The sequence below is a fragment of the Sturnira hondurensis genome, unplaced genomic scaffold (genome assembly GCF_014824575.4).
Source record: "Sturnira hondurensis isolate 20B ecotype Veracruz unplaced genomic scaffold, ASM1482457v3 Scaffold0019216, whole genome shotgun sequence".
NCBI classification, from domain to species: Eukaryota; Metazoa; Chordata; class Mammalia; order Chiroptera; family Phyllostomidae; genus Sturnira; species Sturnira hondurensis.
Genome location: NW_028091847.1, coordinates 115,346 through 130,133, shown reverse-complemented (window position 1 = coordinate 130,133; position 14,788 = coordinate 115,346). Strand labels below are relative to the sequence as shown.

Sequence of the window (14,788 nt, the reverse complement as noted above, 5' to 3'; positions counted from 1 at the left end):
CCGTCCTGGTGGTGTCTGGCTAGAGGGCAATGACTAAGTAATAGCAAGAAGACTGGAGAATGGCAGAAGGGGAGTAAACGAGAAAAGAATAGCAGAAAACGAGGCAGGAGGAATGTTAGATACAGTAAACATTTTAGATTTTATTCCGATTATTCTTTCATTTATATTTCTTGCTCTAGGGGACATATGATGATCTCACTTTTAACAGGAAGCTAAACAACAAAACAAACAAGCAAGCAAAATATAACCAAAGACACTGAAATAGAGAACAGGCTGACAGTGACCAGAAGGAAGAGGGGAGGGAATTTCAGGGGAAATAGGGGAGGGATTTAGAGGAACATATATAAAGGATACATGGACAACAACTGAGAAGGGTGGAAATGGGGGGGGGGCACAGGGGGTGGGATGGGATGGGAGTAATAGAAAACTGTACTTAAAAAATAATTAAATAAAAAAAGAAAAGAATACCATAAAAAAAAAGATTTTATTCTAAGATGATGGAAAGCCACTAGAGGGGTCAGAGTGGAGAAATGATACAATCTAATCACTTTTAAAAGACTGTGTTGGCAGTTTCTTTTCAAACTGATCAAAAATTCTTTTGTCTTCCTTTATTCCCCAAATTGAACTGAATACTTTTCCTTGTTTTTAGTGTTATCCTGGATCTTAATGCCTTAATAAAAAATGATTCAGAGCCAACATTTATTAAATAGTGACCACATTCTGAACACTGCTCATGTGCGTAAGCTTTTCACATGTGTAAGAAAAATCGAGGCATCTAAGTAGAATTAAGAGAAAAGGAGTGCTTTAAAGGATATTTTGTTCAATGATCATTGTTATATAACTATAATATAATATAATATAATATATTATAATAAATATAATATACAACAATAGTTCCCAGAAAATAATAAAGACACTAAACCTAGGTTCTGGAACTAGGCTAACAGTTGTTAATCCCAGCTCCTGTATGACTTTAGGTTAATTATTTAATCTCTCTGTTTCTCAGTTTCCTTTTCTGTAATAGGGTAGGGTATCAGTTATAAAGCATAAATGAGTTAACACATAGAAGGTGCTTAAAATAGTACTTGTGGCACAGTAAGTGCTCAATATATACTACCTGTTATTATGGTCATCATCATTATTCTATGATATGCTGACCAGTCTGTTGCATTAATGTCTTGGTGGCTCAATTCACAAGACACAAACCAGGTGGAATGTTTGCAGAACATAGCAGCAGCATCACGATAAATTCCCAGGCAAAGCATAAGTTGTAACTGTTAGTGATCTTTATATATTTTGGTCGGAAGTGACTACTTTTAAAGAGTCTAAATGCAATTTTGTAACTATGAATATATATAGGGTGGGACTGAATTAAGTTTACAGTTGTGAGTATGTGAAACCAAACTTTATCCTTGTATTTTTATTTAATTATTGTATTACTTTCTATACAAACAACTGTAAAACTCCTTTTGCCCCACCCTGTGACTCATTCCTGAATCCATATTACGAGAACAAAGCCACAATAATGCATCCAGAAAATACTGTGGCTGGATCAAGCCTTTTTCACTGACTATTTCTCTTACTACTATTACTATTGTAACAGGTCAGGTCTCAGATATGCTGGGAAAACAATCTTACCCAGAAGATGTGTCTCACAAACACATCACTAAACAGAGTGTCTCACACATACGCATTACTTATTAAACCTTCACATCAATCACAATAGGAGGAGAATATACTTACACTTTATATATAATACAATTAAAAGCTAGAGAAGTTAAACAACAACTCAACATCACATTGTAAAGTGGCATGGTCAGTAGTAATTCCCAAGTCTGAGTACTTTCCAGCACAATATAGACACGGCTACCCAAAGAACACTGATCTTTCCCTGAGCGGTGTGGTTCAGTTGGTTGGGTATCATTCTGCAAAATGAAGGGTTCAATTCCTGGTCAAGGCACATGCCTTGGTTGCAGGTTCGGTCCCTGGTCTGGGTGCATAAGAGAGGCAATAGATCAATGCTTCTCCTTCACACTGATGTGTCTCTCCCTCTATTTCTCCCTCTCTTCTTCTCTCTCTAAAAATAACTAAACAAAATCTTATTAAAATAAGCATTTTTACTCATACATATATATAGTCTGGATCATCAGAATAGAAACATTTTAGAGTGGCTGCCATTTTCTAAAATAATGACAACCAAAAAAAAATACTAGGCAAATGAAATCCAATTATTAAAGAGGTTTTTCTATCTTAAGGAAGAGTAATAATAATCAAGATATTAGCAGGACATGTGGCATTTATTATTATAAAGATCCCCCAAAAGAACTTTATACTTTTTTCTCAAACTTGTTACAGCTCACACGTGGACAATGTTTTAATGCTGTAGAAGCAATCCTTCATTGTTTGGTACTATGTTTACTATGTTCCTTTTCTAATATTGCTAACAAATAAAATTTGATTAAATGCCAAGATACTTGTATGAACAATAATTATTTATTTTCAGTACCACTCCTTTCACAACATATATGGTATTCTTTCCAGAAGAAAGTTGATTAATGAGTCCTGGCCAATGGGGTTCAGTGGACTGAGTGACAGCCTGCAAACCAAAAGGTCGTTGGTGTGATTCCCAATCAGGGCACATGCCTGGGTTGCGGGCCAGATTCCCTGGGTGGGGGCATGCAAGAGGCAACCAACGGATGTATCTCTCACACATGGATGTTTCTCTTCCCCACTTTCTCCCTCTTACCTTGTCTCTGAACAGTAAATAAATAATATCTAAAAAAGAGTTGATTAATAAGTTTCTAAGCTGGGCCCCAATTTTTGTAGTTAGTTGCCTCTGATTTTCTTATGTCTTTCACAAAATTTTACACTGAATCCTGCCACCTGTCAAAGTATTCCTGGTTTCCGTCCGCTTTACCTCCGTACTAGTCCAGTCTCTTAGTCTAGGCCCAGGGGTGTCCAACCTTTTGGCATCTCTGGGCCACACTGGAAGAAGAGGAATTGTTTTGGGTCACACATTAAGTATACAAACACTAATGAAAACTGACGAGCAATAAAAAGGTTTTAAGTGAATTTATGATTTTGTGTTAGGCCACATTCATAGCCATTCTGGGCTGCATGTGGCCCATGGGCCACAGGCTGGACACTAGGCCATTACAGCAATATCACCCTCACTTCCCTTTTTAATCTCTCTAACCTGAGGATCTTCAGATATACCAATCACATTTTGTTACATATTTTAAAATGTGCCACAAAATCTAATAAAGTAGCTTGCATACTGAAGGCATTCCATAAATGTTCCTGAATAAATGAAAAAGCTTTCTGTACTTCGGTCTACGACTCAAAACCTTTTAATGGCTCCCACTGCTTAATTCCACTTAGGTCGAACTTTAACTGCCTTGCATTCAAGTGTCCATATAACCTGCTCACTCTACCATCCAAGCTTAAACCCCACTATTCCATATGCAGAATCCTGTGTCAGCAATTGATTTCTAGGATACCTAAGGCCTGCTTCCGCTTCTACATCTGCTCCTCTAGTGATATTAAAAGTATTCTGCTCAGTCCTTACTTCCTATCCAAATTTGGCCTATTCTTCAAGATCCAACACAAGTTCTACTTCTGTTAATCTTCCCTACTCACTACATGGATGTTTTCTAAATCACTATAAACCAGGTAGTGTGTCCCTGGTTTCTGGAAGTCAAAGGCCAATATTCTTAAAATAAAACTGTGACTGACATAATAAACCACAACTATTGCTTCTGGCCAAGATGGAGGTGTAAGTAGATACATTGTGCCTCCCTGCACAACCAAAATAAGGACAACAACAATTTCAAAACAAAATAACAACCAGTATGGACAGAAAATTGAACTGTATGGGGAGTTAAAGTAGATTCATTCATCCAGACTGGTAGGAGGGACAGAGTCTGGGGGTCAGGCAGAGATGCGTTGCAGCACAGCGGTGACTGGCGGACCCCAGGCGCAAGGCAACAGTGGATAGACCCAGGATTGTGGAGGGACGTGGTGCACAAGGTGGCTGGCGGACCAGACAGTTCCACATTCGCGCAGATAAACCAGGTGAAACTGGGGAGCAAGACAGACCTCGCAACCCAAGGTCCCAGTGTGGGAAAATGAAGCCTCAAAACACCGATTGAAAACACCTGGGAAGTTGAGGCGCCGGGAGAAACTCCCAGCACCTCAGTAGAGTTTATTGGACAGACCCACAGGGTCCTAGACTGTACACAAACCCACCCACAAGGGAATCAGCACCAGAATGGCCCAGTTTGCTTGGGGGAAGTGGGAAGTGACTGAAACCTGGCAGAGAGTGGAGCAAGTGTCATTGTTCCCTCTTGGACCCTCCCCCACATACAGCACCACAACCCAGCCACTGGGTTGCCCCACCCTGGTGAACACCTAAGGCTCTGCCCCTCACTACATGAGAGGAGCATCAAGACAAAAAAAAAAATGGCCCAAACGAAAGAACAGGTCAAAGCTCCAGAGCAAATACAACTAAGCAACAAAGAGATAGCCAACCTATCAGATGCACAGTTCAAAACACTGGTAATCAGGATGCTTACAGAACTGGTTGAATTCGGTCGCAAATTAGATGAAAAAATGAAGGCTACACTAAGTGAAACAAAGGAAAGTGAACAGGGAACTAATAGTGATGGGAAGGAAACTGGGACTCAAATCAACGAAGTGGACCAGAAGGAAGAAAGAAACAACCAAACAAAAAAGAATGAAGAAACAAGAATTTGAAAAAAATGAGGAGGCTTAGGAACCTCCAGGACATCTTTAAACATTCCAACATCTGAATTATAGGGGTACCAGAAGGAGAAGAAGCAGAACAACAAATGGAAAAGTTATCTGAACAAATAATAAAGGAGAACTTCCCCAATCTGGCAAAGGAAATAGATTTCCAGGAAGTCTAGGAAGATCAGAGGGTCCCAAAGAAGTTGGACCCAAGGAGGAACACACCAAGGCACATCATAATGACATCACCCAAGATTAAAATGAAGCAGCAAGACAAAAGGAGTTAGTTACATACAAAGGAGTGTCCATAAGACTGTCAGCTGATTTCTCAAAAGAGACCTTACAGGCAAGAAGGTGCTGGAAAGAAGTACTCCAAGTCATGAAAGGCAAGGTCCTACATCCCAGATTGCTCTATCCAGCAAAGCTTTCACTCAGAGTGCAAGGGCAGATAAAGTGCTTCTCAGATAAGGTCAAGTTAAAGGAGTTCATCATCACCAAGCCCTTATTATATGAAATGTTAAAGGGACTTATCTAAGAAAAAGAAGATAAAAAATATGAACAGTGAAAGGTCAGCAACTCACAGTTATTAACTACACCTAAAACAAAAGCAAACTAAGCAGACAGCTGGATCAGGAGCAGTGCCACAGAAATGGAGATCACATGGAGGGTTAGAAACAGGGGGGTGGGAGGAAGAGAGACGGAGAGAAGGTACAGAGAATAAGTAGCATAGATGGCAGGTAGAAAACAGAGGGAGAGGGTAAGAATAGTATGGGAAATGTAGAAGCTAAAGAACTTATGACACATGGACATGAATTAAAGGGGGGAAATGTGGGTGGGAGGGGGTGTGCCAGGTAGAGGGAAGGAGGGAAAATGGGACAATTGTAACAGCATAATCAACAAAATATATTAAAAATGAAAACAATTAAAAGAGTAACAAAAAAACTACTATCACAGCATGTTAATAAAAGAGTTTAGTACTCAAAAGTAGGAAGAAAATAATCTCAGAAAAAACAGTATTTTAAACTGAATTCAGCTTTCTTTGACAACACTGTATGAATTAGGGAAATATGGATTAGGGAAAACGGACAAAAACTGGCATTAGTCCATGGACTAGCATGAGGAATCTGTCTGTAGTGTGGTGAAGCCAGAAAACCAGTATTTTTAACAAGCTCCTTGGATGACTCTGATGCATGACCAAGTTTGAGAACCACCAGCAAAGAGTAAATTAAAGAGTAAATTAAAAACTAAAACCAATCCATTTAAGCATAAGATCATGTGGCATATCCTATGTATCATCTTTCATTCATATTAATGCCTATCTTCCAACTAAACTTAAGCTTCTTTGAAAAAAGAGTCTAATATTTGAGTTATTAGACTCTTACCTCCCCAAGCAAAGTTCCTGAAATACTGACCTGACACATAAGCCTTAACTGAGGATATGCTGTGTATTTTTCTTATTACTTGAGCACAGCTGTAAATATGTGCAGATTAATTTGCTTTCCATAGTTTTACTAAGACAAATGATTACTTCTATAAAATACTTACTTTGTCAAACGAGCTTCCTTCACAGTTTTCTGCCAGATCTGTATCTTTTGTTCTCTTTGGCCCAGTGCTTTCTGATATGCAGATGGAAGACCCCCAGGTATATCGGTTGTGTCCCCTTCCATTTCAAAGGGAATAATAAATACATAGAATTCACAAGGTGGTAAGAGTCGGAACACACTTGTGTCTCTGTTCTCTCTGCACAGAATCATTGGATTATTCCAATAGTTAGGCACTGTAGCAAGGCCAGTTCTGGCCATATGGTCCTCCAGCATTGGGTAATGGGTATGAAAAGGGGCAAAAGTTACTGTGTGGTTCCCAGAGAGAATAAGTGGGCGTGTAGGCGTCAGAATGTGAAAGATGCAGCCTACAGTAGAAGAGATGGACAAACGATGACAAACAGCAATGACTTTAACATTGTCACAGCCATGGAGGTGAAGAGTAGTCTGTACTGGGCCAAGAATAAATGTGCTATTTCTGCACTTCTCAATTGTCACAGATCTGAAAAACAGAACACCGAGGTAAGTTCCTGTGAATGATGGTAAGATAAAAATATTTGACTACAAAATTATTATCTGATGGTTTAAAAAAAGATCAATCCTAGTCTAAAGAAAATGTCAAAAATGTCAGAACACTATTAAGACTGCTTACCGTAAGGGAGAGAGCAGATATATAAAAGATTCGTTGCAACGATGAATCTTTACATGTGCCCCCACCAGAGTATCTGAGCTCTTAGCCAATGTCTGCTTGTAAACCTGGCTCATCACCACCATGCGGTGCATCCTAGGGGCCACATGAGTATTACAAGCAATCTTAGCTCTTTTGGTCGTCCCTTCAACTAGTTAAGAAAAACATAAATAAATGAGACAGTTTCAAATGAGAGAAAAATGACAACCATATGTTATACATATCTACACATATACATACATGTCTAAAATTAGATGCATGTGAGGTTTAAAAATATTAGATCTGGGTATGGGTAAAAAGGTGTTTGCTATACTATTCTCTGTACTTTTTGGTATGTTTTTAATACTTGATAATTTTTTGTCATAAAAAATTTTAAACCTATAATCCACTCAAGATTGCCAAGACAGATCTAAAATATTTTTTCATTTTTCCCTTCAGATTAAGTACTGTGTCTAAGGTTGTATAGCTGGTAAGTTGGAGAACTGGGCCAACTCAAATATCTTGTTCTCCAAGATGCCTTAATTTATCATTCCCACCTCTAAAAAATCTCTTTAAATTGCCATAATACTAATTCTGAATCCGTTCTAAGTTACTTAGCACATCATTCTATGAATTATTCTTTGGTTTCAGCGTTTACTCCCAAGATCGTTACTGAGAGCCTATCTCCCTCTCAAACACAGTGCCTTGCACAAGCTGACATAAAGTCTGTGCAGACTGCACTCCCAACAGTCTTGCTATTATGTGACTGACTTCTCAGAATACTGGCCAAATGTAAAAAAAAAATCACTAAGGTATGTTGTTATTCTTTTTAAAGAACATTCTTCTGCCCTGGCTGGTGTAGCTCAGTGGATTGAGTGTGGGCCTGGGAACCAAACAAACATGGTTTCATTCCCAGTCAGAGCACATGCCTGGGTTGCAGGCCAGTTCCCAGCAGGGGATGCACAAGAGGCAAACATATTTATGTTTCTCTCCCTCCTTCCCTTCCCCCTAAAAATAAATAAATAAAATCTTTAAAAAAAGAATATTCTTCTTATTACCTTATGATAGATAAGCAATACATGGTTGTAAAAAATTTAAATACTAGTGGTAAAAGAAGGTAAAATTACTTTTTACTCAAATGTGAGTCTTTGATCTCATACCAGAGCAAGAGCTTAGATGGATATAGAACTCTTAGATCACTATGATTTTGCTCAGGATTCTGTAGATGTTTATCAACCATTTTCTGTTTTTTTTTAACATTATAAAAACTTGATACAAAACTGATTTTTTTCTTACCTTTGCATAGAACCTATTTTTTCTTTGAAAATTCAGAGATTATGAAAGTATATTATAGGTGGGTTGTTTTTTTTTATTAACTTTGTCTGGCATTTGCCTCAGTACAGGCACCTACTTCTTTTCAAACTTATACCTGGGCCTCAACAAGCCAGTCATATAGCACCTGAACCTATCCTTTTAGCCACCAATGGACTGCTGAGAATAGATAACTGATGCAACCAGGGCCACACACTCTCTATGATAAATTTAAACCCCCAATTTAGAAATACCTAGTCTGCTTATGTCTGTGGTGCTAAAAGGAGCTTTAGCTCTATACCAACTCTCTGAGGTTACTTGTGGAATGGCCAAATTGTATTGTGGTGCATAGGAAATAGGAAACACTCAAACAAATGAGCCCATGAGAATGAGAGGAAGAATCAAAAAGAAAAAAAGCAGAACAAAAAGAAGATTAACTGAAGTTGGGAGTTTCTGTTAATGGAAATCAAAATGACTTGGACTAATAAATCAATTCTTTGAGATTGATGCTGTCTTGATAGAAAAAGGCACACATATGCACAGACACACATAAATGTTCCCCTTTTTTCTTTTACAATTATCAATATTTTTAGGTCTTCTACAGAAGACGTATGATCATTAATATTCCAGAAAACAGTAGGTTCCCTAACTGGTCATTCAATTTAATATACATTAAAATATTAAATACCTTGGTGAGCCCAAGCCAATTTCTTTCCAGACTTGAGGCAAGCAGAGGTACCAAATGGATTCCCAGTCAAACAGGCTCTCAACCAGGTTTGCAGCTTGTAGAAAGAAAATGTCTTAGAGATCTTTGAGAAGCCACTTTCTGTATGTAGTGGTTGCCATAGTGCAAGTTCATGAAGCGGATATATCTTCCTGGCTCTCCTCACTGTACCTTCAATAAGAAAGCTGAGTGCCACAACAGCTTCTCTAGAGACTAGACTACTATTAGTCGAATGAGAGGATGTAGTGAGTTGTTCTGGATCTAAAAGCAGTTCAAGGAGATCTGACAGATGGTCATAGACAAACGCTTGGTGACTGTAATCATTCCAGTTCTAAAAAAAAAGCAAAAGGATGCACTCTTAGCTGAATAAAGAGATTCTGTAAGACATGAAGTTTTTATATTTTAATTATCTTGTATTTATATTTTGCCTCATACTCAACAAATTATTTAAGGAGCCATAAAAACCTTGTAAGATTTTTTGTGTGTATGTGATAAGTATAAACAGTCTCTCTCTTGATCTCAGCCAATTCAAAATACTAATAACTAACTCTTAGTGTGTGCCAAACACTAAGTATTACACAAAGTTTAATGTATTTAATACTAACAACAAAAAACTCACCCAAGGTCACACAACTAAGTAAATACTTTCAAAGTTTCACACCAAACATAAAAATAACCACATTGAGCAGTCATTCAGTGAAGCATTGGGTTTCTTTATTTACCTGCTCAAACTACAGAAAAAAATTCCAGAACCAATGAATGAAACAAAGCAACTGATCTTACAGTAACTAAATTTAGGAGAGGTTTTAATTTGGGGAGTAAGCTTTGAGCTGGCAGATGTCCCAATGACTTGGCTTATTCATTTCACAGTTATTTTTATGATATCAAGTGTTAAGTGATAAATTATGAAACTAAGACATACATACCTCCTGATCTCAAGGAACTCAGAATCTATGTAGTGAAAGACAATATAACCAAATAACTGTAACACAATGAGGTAACACCTATACCAAATATCTCCAAAGACATTCTATGAGCATGAGAGAAACAACAAACTCCAGTTGGGAAAAAAACTGTAGTGGGTGCTGTTTGAATAGATCCTCAATTAATGCTGTTGGATAAATAGACAAGAAAAAAAAGCATTTGAGGCACAAGGAACAGCTTATACCAAAGCCCACAGAAGTAAAATTACTTGCTATGTTTGGAGAACTGGAAGTTCTAGGAGAGGTGAAGAAAGCATGCTAAGAAATGACAGGTTAAAAAAACAAAGAAACAAAAATAAACCCAGCTAAAATAGTAGTTAGGGACTAATTACAAAAGGCTTTGTATAAAACACGAAAGCATCTGGACTGTGTGCCAGGGACTAAAACCTAAAACCCTTTCTCTTTAAAAAAAAAAAAAATTTATTGTGTTTTTCCACTACCATTTAACCCTCTTATACCCACTTCTCCCCTGTAATCCCCCCATTGTCCATGTCTAGGAGTTCTTTTTCCTTTTTACTCAATCCCTCCACACTCCCTGCAGCTGTCATTCTGCTCTTTGTCTATGAGTCTGCCTCCATTTTGTTAGTTCAGTTTGTTCATTACATTCACATATGAGTGAAATCATATGGCATTTGTCTTTCTCTGACTGGCTTATTTCACTTAGCACAATGTTCTCCAGATCCATCCATGCTGTCACAAAACGTTAAAATTTTCCTTCTCCCTTCCTCTTTCCCTCTCCATTCCTTTTTTACAGTTGAGTAGTATTCCATACTTGAGTAGTATTCCATTCTGTAAATGTCCCATAGTTCTTTTATCCATTCATCTACTAATGGACCCTTGGGCTGCTTCCATATCTTAGCGATTGTAAATTATACTGCAATGAACATAGGGGTGCTTATGTTCTTTCAAAGTAGCATTTTGGGTTCCTTCAGATATACTCCCAAAAGTGGGATGCCTGGGTCAAATGGCATATCCATTTTTAAATTTTTGAGGTATCTCCATACTGCTTTCCACAGTGGTTGTACCAGTCTGCATTCCCATCAACAGTGCAAAAGGGTTCTCTTTCCTCCACATCCTCACTAGCACTTCTTGTTTGCTGATTTACTGATGATAATCGCCTTTCTGACAGGAGGGAGGTGGTATCTCACTGGATTTAATTTGCATTTCTCTGATGATTAGTGACATTGAGCATCTTTTCATATGTCCATTGGTCAACTGTATGTTCTCTTTGGAGAACTGTCTATTCAGGTTGTTTGCCCATTTTTTTTAGTTGGGTTGTTTTGGTGTGTTTTTAAGTTATTTATAAATTTTGGGTATTAACTCCTTATCTGATGTATTGGCAAATAAATTCTCCATTTTGTGGGCTTTTCATTTGGTTGGTCTCCTTCGCTGTGCAAACACTTTTTAGTTTGATGTAGTATCATTTGTTTATTTTTCCTTTTGTTTCTTTTGCTTGGGGAGATATATCTGACAAAATAATTGCTATGAGCAATGTTCAAGATTTTGGGGCCTTTTTTTAATGGTTTCAGGTCCAATATTTAAGTCTTTAATCCATTTTGAATTTATTCTTGTGTGTGTTGTAAGAACGTAGTCTAGTTTCATTTTTCTGGACATACCTGTCCAATTTTCCCAACACCATTTATTGAATAAACTATCTTTAGCCCATTAGCTTGCTTCCTGTCATAGAAAGGTGTGGGTTTATCTGTGGGCTCTGTATTGTTCCATTGACCTCTGTGACTGTTTTTATGCTAGTACCATGCTATTTTGATTACTATGGCCTTATAATATAGTTTGTTATTAGGTAGCACAATTCCTCCAACTTTGTTCTTTTTTCTCAAGATCACTGTTGCTACGCAGACCCTTCTGTGGTTCCATAAAATTTTTTGCAATACTTGTTCTACTTCTGTGAAATACAACACTGGAATCTTGATAGGAATTGTGTTGAATCTATACATTACTTTGGGTAGCATGGACATTTTAATGATGTTAATTCTTCCTACCCATGAACATGATATGTGCTTCCAGTTACTTGTATCTTCTTCAGTTTCTCAGTGACTTATTATTTTCTGAGTCCAGGCCTTTTACATCCTTGGTTAGATATTCCTAGATACTTTATTCTTTTTGAAGCAATTATGAATGGAATTGTTTTCTTAATTTCCCTTCCTGTTAGTTCATTATTGACATATAAAAATGCAACTGATTTCTAGATATTAATTTTGCATCCTGGTACTTCACTGACTTCATTTATCAGTTCTACTAGTTTCTTGGTGGAATATTTGGGGTTCTGTACAATATCATGTTTTCTGCAAGTACAGTTTTACTTCTTCCTTTCCAATTTGGATGGCTTTTATTTCTTCTTCTTGTCTGATTGCTTTGGCTAGGACTTCCCATATTGTGTTGAATAAGAGAGGTGAAAGCGGACATCCCTGTCTTGTTTCCAATCTTAAGGTGAAGACTTGTAGTTTCTGCCCATACAGTGTGAGTTTGGCAATGGGTCAGTCATATATGACCTTTATTATGTTTAGGCATGTTCATTTGTTGCAAGGAATTTTTCTGACTTCTTCCTTGAGCTCGTTGTCCCATTCATTGTTTAATAACATCCTATTTGGTTTCCATGTCTTTGTGTGTTTTTCAGTGTTCTTGTGATTGATTTCTAGTTTCATAGCACTGTGGTCAGAGAAGATGCTTGATATGATTTCTTAAGAAGACTTATGATTTAAGTCTTCTTAAATTTACTGAGACTTGTTTGTGCCCTAACACGTGGTCTATCCTAGAAAACATCCCATTTGCACTTGAAAAGTATGTATATTCTGCTGTTTGGGGATGAAATGCTCTGAGGATATCAATTAAATCCATTTGCTCTAGTATATCGTTTAAGGCTGCTGTCTCCTTGTTGATTTTCTGTCTGGATGATATAGCCATTGAAGTAAATGGGGTGTTATTATCCAGACTATGACTGTATTTCTGTCGATCTCTCATTTTATGTCCATCAAGATTTGCTTCACATACTTAGGAGCTCCTATGTTGGGTACGCAAATGTTTACTAGGGTTTTATTCTCTTGTTGGGTCCTTCCCTTTGTCATTATGTAGTGACCTTCTGTGTCTCTTCCTACAGCCTTGGTTTTAAAGTCTATTTTGTCAATATAAGCATTGCATCACCAGTTTTTTTTCCTTTCCATTTGCATGTAATATCACTTTCCATCCTTTTAGTCTGTGTGTATCTTTCAATCTGTGGTGGGTCTCTTGGAGACAGCATATATGTGGGTCTTGTATTCATATCCATTTCAGCTGCCCTATGTCTTTTGCTTTAGCATTTAAGCCATTTACATTTAAGGTAATTATTGATAGCTATGTACTTACTGCCATCTTATTTTTAAACTGTTTTCCTCTGTTCTTCTCTTTCTCCTTAAAGAAAGCCCTTTGATATTTGTTGCTGTACTAGTTTGGTATTAACAAACTCCTTTAGCTTTTTCTTATCTGGGAAACTATTTATTTTTTTGCCAGTTTTAAATGACAGCCTTGCTAGGTAAAGTAGCCTTGGTTGTAGGTTTGCTTCCCATCATCATAAATATTTCATGTCAACCCCTTCTGGCCTGAAGTGTTTCTCTTGAGAAATCAGATGATAGTCTTACCAGAGCTCTCTGGTAGGTAACTATCTGCTTTTCTCTTGTGGCTCTTAGGATTCTCTTTGTCTTCAAGTCTTGCCGTTTAAATTATGATGTGATTTGCGTAGGCCTCTTTGGGTATATCGCATTTGGTACTCTCTGAGCTTCCTGGACTTGTGTGTCTTTTTCTCTCACTACACTACAGAAGTTTTCAGTCATTATTTCTTCAAATAGGTTCTTGATCCCTTGTTCACTCACTTCTCCTTCTGGTATTCCTATTATACACATGTTATTAAGTCTCATGTTGTCCCAAAGGTTTCTGAAGTTCTCCTTGGTCCTTTAAATTCCTTCTTATTTTTGTTGCTCTGCTTGGGTGTTTTCTTCTACCTTGTCTTCCAAAACACTGATTCAGTCCTTCGCTTCATCTAACCTATTTTTTTTATTCCTTCTAGTGTACTACTTATTTCAAATATTGCATTCTTTATTTCTGACCAGTCCTTTTTTATTGTTTCTAGGTCTTTTTTCATGCCACTTAGTATCCTTATAGTCATTATTCTAAACTCTGTATCTGATAAATTTCTTGCCTCCCTTTCACTTAGTTGTTTTCTGGAGGATTCTCTTGTTCCTTCATTTGGGGCCTGTTTCTTTGTCTTCCCATTTTGGCTGCCTCTTTGTGTTTGTTTCTATGTATTAGGAGTATCTGCAAAGACTGGTGTAGGTCTATGTCAGATGCTGTATGTGACTGGCTCTGGGCGGCCTGTCTGAAGCTATCAGTGATCCACAGGTTGTGGTTCCCTTTGCTGGGCCTGGGTATATGCAGAAAAAATGAGGCTGTGTACCAAGGCTGGCTTTAACCAGTACTGGGCCTGCAGAAGTCAGCTAAATTCTCAGCTCCCAGAAATCTGCCTTAGTTTTTAAACTTAACCACGGAGATGACTGCCAGCTGTACTCCTCAGCAGCCCAGCTTAAACTCTACAGGGTGGGGCAGAGTAATTCCTGTGGGCAGGGCTATTGCTTCCCCTCAGGCTGATGCCACTTGGAGGGGGGTACTCTGCCTGAGAAACATGGCCTCGTTAGTATGGGGAATGATAGCACTGGGATCCTAGTAGCTGTTCCTTCTTATCTCTCTCCACAGCCACAGCCCTAGATTCTCAGGGCATTTCTAGTCCACTCTGCCCTCCCTCTGGTGGAGTCCAGGGTAAGTGGCT

The 14,788-nt window shown here is 38.0% G+C and overlaps 1 protein-coding gene across 5 annotated transcripts in view; it reads right to left on the bottom strand.

Moving 5' to 3' along the window:
- The window catches only part of TBCCD1 (TBCC domain containing 1), a 34,118-nt gene that overhangs the window by 5,988 nt on the left and 13,342 nt on the right, over nt 1-14,788 (bottom strand). For all 5 annotated transcript variants that reach the window (XR_005063852.1, XM_037027671.1, XM_037027672.1 and 2 more), the window contains exons 4-6: nt 8,957-9,323; nt 6,943-7,129; nt 6,295-6,792 (exon numbers count right to left, since the gene is read on the bottom strand). Coding sequence is in view for 4 of the 5 variants with exons in the window: in XM_037027671.1 (XP_036883566.1) it covers nt 6,295-6,792; nt 6,943-7,129; nt 8,957-9,323 (1,052 nt within the window). In the remaining variant the exon portion in view is untranslated. The remainder of the gene's footprint in view (nt 1-6,294; nt 6,793-6,942; nt 7,130-8,956; nt 9,324-14,788) is intronic.